Below are 9,204 nucleotides of genomic sequence, written 5' to 3'. Positions count from 1 at the left end.
TTTATTCCCACTTTCCAACATTCTCAGTCCGTACGTCTCATTAAAAAATCACAGCAGTACTGCTCAGTATTTATTGTAATTCTTCTTTAGCTGTGTTTTGTAGCTGGTAATTATCCAAAGCAGATAAAACAATTCATTTTCAATTTGACTGAAATAAGTGGCCAGCCAAAGAGCAGTAATTCCCTTCTTGTTAACTTTAATAATATTTTCACCATTTCTGTTAATCTAAACATAGATTTAAAGGCCAGCACCTGCACATGTGAGCACCATTATGAAATATATAACAATATGACTCCTCGATAAAACACTACAATCTGTGATCATATATCGATTTTTAAAAATAGGTCTGTGTACGTTTGGTAAACAATAAAGACCCAGGATGTAATAATCGTGCTTTCTTGACTTTAGACTAGATTTTTTTAATGTAGTGAAGCATGAAGAATAAGACAGGACTGATGTGTTGGTGTTGTTGCACAGCAAATTACAGTGAGAGCTTCTGAAAAGCAACAACTTACACCTTTATTAAAGGACAGTGTGTTAATAATTACAGATGTGTTTGGTTTGATGTCCACACAAGCCTCTGCTGCCCTCAAAAGATCCTGGGCCGTTTCACAAAGACAGTTAATTCCAGTTCTTTTGGGTGATGTTCAGATACAGCAGAGCTTCAACAACATTTCCAGGGAAACAGGATGTAATGATTAGACCGTGCTCAGCGCCTCCAATCACGGGAGTTTCCAGGGTTTTTAAAATTTGCTGACATGAAGGGGATCAGGAGAAAGGTGGGAGGGGAGGCAAAAATCAGAACTAAAATTAAACTACAAAGTACACTATTTGCACCTAAAATATAGTGGAAATGTGGCATTACATAGAAATACTTTACGTTCAATACGTGAGTAAATGCACTAACTTGTTACTCTGTTCCTATACATCAGGGGTGTCAAACATAAGGCCCTGGGGCCAGAATTGGCCTGGCAAAGACTCCAACCGGATGGCACTGGAAAACTTTATGTTCATAAGTTTTATAACATTTCCCACTGATAAAGATCTCCCCCATGGCTTCTGATATTACACTGAAATAATTATTTAAACATTCATAGACTAACGCAAAGGACCGTTTCTTTGGCCCATCCCACTTAAGATCAAAGTGGGCTGTACATGGTCCGTGCTATAAAATCATTTTGACATCCATGCTGTACGTGCTCTCATTCATTGGGTATTGTAAGATTAACAGTACTTTACTTTTTGCCTCCAAATGTGAGGACACATTAGAGCTGTGGCCTTCAGGTTGTTAGTGCTCATGCAGCGGCAACCCCTGAACCAGATGGTGTACACCAGGGGTAAAAAGAGCCATCAGGCTGTAGAGGAGTCTTTTTCACTCGGTCAGCTTGTGGGACTCTGCAGGCAGCTGACCAGCAGGCCAAGCGGGCTGTGGCTTCAATGGTTGTCAAAGCAAAAACTCAGGCGTGGGAGGAGTTCAGCGAGGTCGTAGAGCTACGCTTTGGGTCAGCCTTGAAGTGATTCCAGCAGACTGTCAGACAACTCAGGAGGGGGAAGCAGCTTTCAGCCCACACGATGTACAGTGGGGATATTGTTCTGCTTATCTCAACTGAGAATATAGTCAGGGGGTGGAAGGAATAATTTAAGAATCCCTCTGCCTTTTACATAAATTATCTCTTGACAGGCAGATACACAAAAAGATGGGCATGCTTTACTGCTTTGATATGTGACTCGATTACTTCGCTAAGGTTTCTCAAGCTGCATCTTGAAGCAAAGCATGTCTTTGAGGGCTCTGCTCAGCTATATGTTCAGTGTGAGTGCTTATATCACCAGATGTCCAGATGGTGGTGCACTCCACATCAGTAATCCTTTGCTACACGTCTGCAAAGTAAGGTAAAGTATTGATTAAACTGCTAAAAAAAATATATCCCTGTGTATCAAAACTAAATGTTAGGAATTGTTTTCCAAAATAATCCTTTCATGCATCCCAATAGCTTCGGTGTAAATGTGTGGCTCACTGGATATACGAAGAAGTCTCCTTCACTCTCAGTCTGCACCCAACAAGCTGTGTGACTCCACTGAGGGGGACACAGTACCAGCTGACACTGGCAAAGTGTGTTTACTTTGCAGGAAAGGAAGAATAGAGGAAAATGTTTTGCTATTAGGTGCAGAACACAAAGCGGCCCTGCTCCAGCTGGTCAGAGAAGAGAAAAGGTCAAAAATCCTTCCAGAGTGTCGAGGTGCTATCAGCAAATTGAAAAAGAAATTAACTAAATTTTCACCAGAAGCTGAACTTCTGGATGAAGTGTTGTTGAAATTCTCATAATACATAACTCCCACCCCCACCAAGACATTGTAGACCTACATATGTTTTCATGTAGGTATGAAAACAGGCAAAGTTGCCATTGCCCCGTTAGATCTAATCTGAATCCGTGTTTTTGTTTGTTTGTTTGTTTGTTTGTTTGTTTGTTTGTTTGTTTGTTTGTCATTGATACACTAATCTGGAGCTGTTCCGCTCCCAGTGAGCTATTTTAGAATAAAATAAAAGCTTGCTGTGTATTTGATATTCTGTTATTCAGTAGAAAACATCTGCATACATGCGTGTGTACGTGTGAGATTAAAACACGCGCACTGACAGTAATGTGGGCTATACTTTAAACATATAGATCTCCTACGTTGCTAAGAAACCACATGTCTCCATTGTTTTTGATCACTGAATTGTGGCTTCCACTAATTAAAACGAGTGAAAACGGCAACTAATTGGTTCATCGCACGCAGATGTCACGCTCTGTAGACGCTGTTTCCTCTGCGTGTTTTAACCGTGTCATTCAGCTGCTTTCTCAGCGGGAGGCTTATAAAAGCTTATAAAACGTTTTTAAAATCAATTTGCTCATGACAAAATCCTTCTGCTATAAATTCTTCTTCTACGCCTGTGAACTTTTGAAATTTCCTGAACACGATCTTGAGAGCGAGCGAGCGAGAGCTGTGCACGTCATCACTGGGGGAGGCACCAGAGGGCTGGGTTAGAGGGAGTAGTCGGGAAGCAGGAGAGAGGAGCGCGCTATAAGAAGAGAGAGCCCAGCAGGAGCGTCAAAACATTTAAAGCAAGACCGAAAGGAAAACGCCAGCGCGCTCAGAATGAAGACTTGAATCTCGAGAGAATTTTATTTTTGTTTGTTTGTGTTTTTCATGTAAGGACTATTTCAGGAATCTGCAAGTATTAAAAAACCAGGAAAGAAAAGAAAGTGCCGTCCGGCGTCGCTCTCCGTGTGTGTCAGCGCGCTGAGGTATCCTGGATGAGCGCAAAGTGTCAGCTTCAGCACCCGAGGAGAGGACAGCTCTGCTCTGTCTGCTCCTTTTTGGACCTCCAGTCCAAAAACTCTCCTTCGGCTTCTGATGTCCACACTTGGAGTTTGACACTGTGCGCCCCATACAAGCCGGGAAGAAGTGTAAAAGGAAGATCCAGTGACGGAGAGAGCCGCGACCGACTGTGTGCTCAATATGTACCAGGGGCATTTACAGGTAAGGAGGCAGGATGTGCACGTCTCAATTAAGATGGAAAACGAAATGTTGCAGTTGTGATGGAACAAATGAACAAGATTTGGATGCATTTGTAGTTCATGTTAAGAGCTTTTCTGTTTTGTTTTGTTTTTCATTCCTTGTGGGTTTAGTAATCTCGAGGCACTGCTGTTTCGATGTTGACGCCGTATTTACCTGAGAGACGTCTGCTGATGCGGGCCCTTCAAGTTTTGGGGGGGAAATTTGCTCAAAGAGGCTGTTAATACGTGAATTTAGTCCAGCACTCGAGTCTGCTACAGCCTTCATTAGCTGCGGTAATCACCGGGGAGACGGAGGGAGTGAAGGGCACTGTGGCGCGCCAACTGCAAGTGCAGGTGCGTGCCAAAGGTAAACAGGAGGCAAACCTCGTCTGTTTAACCAGGCAGCCCGTGACATCGCAACAAATCACTCGCGTGACGTCACGCAATTTGACGTCAATTTTCAGTCAGCTCTTAATAAGAGCCTGAAACTCATCTGAGACGTTAAAACGAGGCGAGCTGACGACGATCAGCTTTCTGACTTCAGCAGAGACCGGAGGGTTACAGTGAGCAGCTTCCAACAGCTGCATGTGTGGCGTGCGGTACAATCACACGCTGTCACATAAACAGTAACCCCCTCCTCTGCGGTTAATGTTAGCCTCTGCTTTGCTTTATAAACATGGAGTGAAATTTACACGGCTGCTTGACAAAGATACATTCGTTTCCAGACAGCTGATTATGTAATAAAAGACCAGCAGTCCTGAGTCAGTACTCGGGAGCTTTGAAGACCAACATTTAATATTTCATGATATATTACTCAAGCAGCGGTATTCATTGAAAATGCCAACAGTTCTTGCCTGGATGACCACGGACGTGTTTGTTATGGGAGGGTCAGCGGAAAACCTCAGAAACTGGATGATTTTTTAAAAAGGAGAAAATCACGTGCTTTGAATCAAAGTTTTCTCTGTTACATTCATGTTTCAGTTGTCAGACACTTTCTGTGTTTTTCATCACATGCACGCAAGTCATTACACTCTGTGCCATGTTTAGATCACAGCTGTAACAAAACACTGTGCTTTCTAAGAGATTATACGGAAGTTATTTAGCAGCAGTGAGTAATGGGAATATTTTTGCTTTGACATCCGCTTGTGTAAGGGATACATTTATTTTTCCATCCCTTTCTCCTTGAAGTAAAGTGTTTGCTTCTGGGAGAGCATATGAAATCTGAGCTATCTAAATCGGTAACACTATCAGACTCTTGTCGGAGAGACACTGGAACTGATAGCATGGCTTCTTTGGGCATAAAGGAGGACTGTTTTTCCTCGAAGAGAAGAGGCTAATATGCACATTTGTCAGCGCTTTTTTGCAGAAATTAATCAACATGGAACACTTTTAGAGTTGTTCGCTCTTCATAACGGTTTAAATTGTATCACACACAGTCAGTAAAACATGAAGTGCACGTCTGTTATGTTTGCATTTTCATTTTTGCATCAAGCATTTCACAGGCCTAATGTGACCTCCAAATTTATGCTGGAAGTGGAAATCACTGGGCGTAATGGGTCGCCGGAATTTCAAGTGAAGCTCACACTGCACACACTTTGTGATGCATTACTGGGATAGGAAATCCGTCAGTCAGAGCTATCAGATTTCCTATCCCAAAGTAGCTACACTTGTAAGTTCTCCTTTATTACACAATTGTCAGTCAGCACGATTTGTCAGCTTATGAATGTTGCAGCTCAGGAGGCAGCTGGCTGGGGAGCGAGATAAGAATGTCCAGTTTCCATCTTACCATTTCTTATTTGATAACCTTCTCCTTTCCCTGCGACCTGGATAAGCGGAGCATGTGCGGGCCAGTGTGCAGTTTAATCCAAGGCTTTCTGTATTTCCATAAACACATTTTGCATAAGTGCAGGGGATATTCACACAATGAAACATTATTGGATGAATCAAATATTTTGGCCTGTGCATGGTCTCATGATTGATGCCAAGTGTTGGTTGGCTGTTGAGGATTGTGGTCTGCAGAGAGCTGCTGGCAGAAATACAATGCTGGACTTGTGTCTGCTATTTTTTTCCAGTTATTCTTTTTCCCCTAAATGAACCCTAAACACATGGGTAATGATAACACCCAGCATCCAGGCAGTTACAAATGTGTGTTTGTGTGTTATGGTATAAAACGTGACATCGAGAAACGTTTTACCTTTAAGAGAAGGGTAAACCAAAGGTGTGTAACAGCTGCTCATCTTTATCAAAAAGCTACAAAACATACTGTTTCTGTTACTTCCCTGCATATTTCACTTGTATACAGTAGTACATTTATTAAAGTTTAAGATTTAGTACACCCATTCTTCATCAAACTACATGAGAACATTTCAATTTGTACACTGCAATCGCTGAATTGGCTTTAGCTGCTTTGGTATTCGTGTTTACAGTATATCTAATTAGTGCGTGTACTGTGTGTATAAAACATACTGGCTTAATGGAAGCGACGCTCCAAGGCCTTTAGATGTTTGCTCTGTTAAGCGCAACATGATTACGTAATTTGATTACCATTTTTCAAGGCCCTCGGGGAGCATCTCAGATGGATGCTTTCGCTGATCAGAAGTAGATCAAGTCTCTTAAGATCACAGTCATTCACATCAATATTGTATTAGACGTGTACTAGATTTACTCATACAGTTTGCTGTCTTGGGTGAAAGCTTCTTAGTTTGCATTTCATTTCCTTGTCTTTTATTTGTCACAGCATGGCGCATATCTTTGTATTTTTGGGTTCTTCTCAGTGCAATCAGCCAAAAGCTTTTCTCAGAGCTATATTCATGTATTCAAATGCAAAGAGTATTTAGAGCATTTAAAAGTAGAATGGGAGGCAGAGCCTTCAGTTTTCAGGCCCCTCTTCTGTGGAACCAGCTTCCAGTTTGGATTCAGGAGACAGACACTATCTCTACTTTCAAGATTAGGCTTCAAACTTTCATTTTTGCTAAAGCATATAGTTAGGGCTGGACCAGGTGACCCTGAATCCTCCCTTAGTTATGCTGCAATAGCTGCTGGGGTTTCCCATGATGCATTGAGTTTTTCCTTTCCAGTCACCATAGACCACAGACCTCTGCACTGAATCACACTTGTTATCAATCTCTGTCTCTCTTCCACAGCATGTCTTTATCCCGTCTTCCTTCTCTCACCCCATCCCTAGCTTTCTTCCTGTTAAAAGGGAGTTTTTCCTTCCCACTGTCGCCAAAGTCCTTGCTCATAGGGGGTCATATGATTGTTGGGTTTATTGTAGGGTCTACCTTACAATATAAAGCACCTTGAGGCGACTGTTGTTGTGATTTGGCGCTTTTTAAATAAAATTTAATTGAGTAAAAATAAATTGTGGTAATCGGATGACCTGTATATCCTATTAAACACAAATATTAGAATATTCAAATATAACTACTCTGAAAATTTAAACAATGCTTAGTGGATAAAACCTTTTGGAGAACTTAAAAATATTAATGAATCAACAGATTCAGAAAAAACAAGGGAGCATACAAGAGCGTCAGGGTATCACAACCCAGCAAGAGAACGTATGCAAGCATGCATGTAACATCCTGAAACACCCTTTCATCGGTCGGAGCTGTGCAATCAATCAGGCTGTACTTCATGTATGTTAAACTCTTAATGTTGTTGTTGTAAGGTTTTTATCAGCGCCTCTCCCACAGCTGTGGCGGTCAGCTTGAGGGACAGCAGAGGACTCCCGGAAGCTTTTTCCACTATTTTAAACTCTCCTTGATTTAATGAACCATGGTCTTGATTAAGAGCCATTTAATAGGCCTGACTATTTCAGGAGCCAGGATAATGAGTGAAATCAGGTGGCATCCGGCTAGAACAAAAGCTCCACAGACAGTACTGCTCTCCTTGTTGAAAATATGTAGCGGGGCTTGAAACCTGTAGACGTCCTAACTACTGTAACACTTACAAACCGTTACATTATGGATGTTCAGGAGATTAGCAGCCCCTCAAACCCTGAACATTTATTATTCACCATTTATTTTTTCTTAAGAGTCTCAGTGGTTGTTAAAATCATGGTCTCTCTCACTGTCTGATGGTATCAGGGCATTCTAACTTTTCAATATATATGAGACTACTGTCTTATAAGGTGGCGAAGTTGGCCATTCAGGAGAGACACAGAGTAGAGTCGTTCGTAGGGACTGAGATGAGATGTTTTGGCTTCTGGATTTCTACTAGCTAAGGTGTTGATGGTATGTCTGCCTGGAAGGAGAACCCAAGGCAGACTCAGGACATGCTCGGGATTATATCTTTTGTCTGGCATGGGAATGCCTGGGTGTCCCAGATGACTTAGAGAAGGTAGGTGGGGAGAGGGAGGTCCGGGCATGTCTGCTTTAAATGTTTCCCCTGCAACCTGGACTCATAGGAGTGGCAGAAGATGAACGGATAGATGGATGGAGGCACTGGGGTCTGAACTTGCGTTTAAACTTCCCTTTTTTTTACTTCCACTTATCAAAACATCAAAACCAACTGCAGTATCTTGTCTATGTACTCCTCGTGTCCCCAGAACATCTCTGATTTTTCAGGGCTTAGAGACAGGTCCTCCAGGGACAGCAGATTTTTGGGTCCTGTTTGTTGCTGGGTAGGGACTTCATGAATCCACTTGTGCTAGTGCAAATGGTTTATTGGATTGGTATATGCAGAAATTGGAGGCTGAGTGGTGTCCTCGAGCTGTTCCTGAGCAGTGTTTGCAGCGTAGTGGGGTGCACTGTCTTTCTTGGGGACACAGCTGCTGTTAGGCCAGTGCCATCGCCACCATGTTTTTTTCTTTGCATGTATTGGGTAAAAAGGTTCATTTAAGTGGTGCTACGGGCCTTACGGACTAATTTACATACATTTAGATAGAAGTACTGCTTTGAAGCATTGTCCTGCTGCATATTCTGTGAAGTCATGCACAGCTGTTCTGTGCCATGAACACTAGTTTAACATTTGTGGTATTTAAAGTATGGCTCGTCTGTGAAGCACTTTGTTGTACCTGTGACTTTTAAATGTGCTATAGAAATAAAATTGAAATTGAAATTGAAATTGAATTAAAAATATAAAAAATACACATTTTCCAAACCAGAGAATTGCTGACTCGCGCCAAATATGTCTTTATACAGAGAGGAAAAAAATGTCTAATTAACCACAAGATAAACAACCTGAAAGATTTGCCTTCTGCCGCTGCTTTCTAAGGTAGCCTACGTAGCCGACATCCAGCCTTCAGTCACTGGGCTTTTCTACTTCCCCTGTTTGGGTAGTTAAGGCTGAATAGAGACCCTGAGCAGCTTGTGGAGCTTGTAAAGCGGACTAGACGGAGACTAAGAGGGATTCAAGCATTCATCAGCAGCTGTTGCCCTATAAGCAGATTGAGGAAAAAAGGGATTGTTCTTCTTGCCACGGAGAATGGGAATTTTGTCATGGCTGTGTGCAGGCAGGCAGGGAGAGAGGACCCAAAATGCAGGACTCACAAACGCAGGAACTAAAGGGTGAACCTTAAGCAGATTTATTGATGTGCACAAACTGAACAGAACTGAACTGCGAATACAAAACTAAACTAGCAAGCAGGCAGGTCGGCAAACTGAACACACAGGGGAGGTATGAAGGTACGACGCGACAGCGAGCAGGGGAAGACGCTAAATACAAGAGG

At 42.3% G+C, this 9,204-nt stretch overlaps 1 protein-coding gene across 1 annotated transcript in view; it reads left to right on the top strand.

Moving 5' to 3' along the window:
* Window positions 1–3,396: 3,396 nt before the first annotated feature.
* pex5la (peroxisomal biogenesis factor 5-like a) overlaps window positions 3,397–9,204 on the top strand; it is a 117,180-nt gene continuing 111,372 nt past the window's right edge. The window contains exon 1 of the mRNA XM_085347652.1: window positions 3,397–3,519. Within this exon, the coding sequence (XP_085203778.1) occupies window positions 3,499–3,519 (21 nt within the window). The 5' untranslated portion in view covers window positions 3,397–3,498. The remainder of the gene's footprint in view (window positions 3,520–9,204) is intronic.

The sequence above is a fragment of the Diplotaxodon limnothrissa genome, linkage group LG23 (genome assembly GCF_057381915.1).
Source record: "Diplotaxodon limnothrissa isolate DT_005_m linkage group LG23, D_limnothrissa_male_GT1.1, whole genome shotgun sequence".
NCBI lineage: Eukaryota > Metazoa > Chordata > Actinopteri > Cichliformes > Cichlidae > Diplotaxodon > Diplotaxodon limnothrissa.
This window is presented reverse-complemented; position numbering and strand designations above follow the sequence as displayed.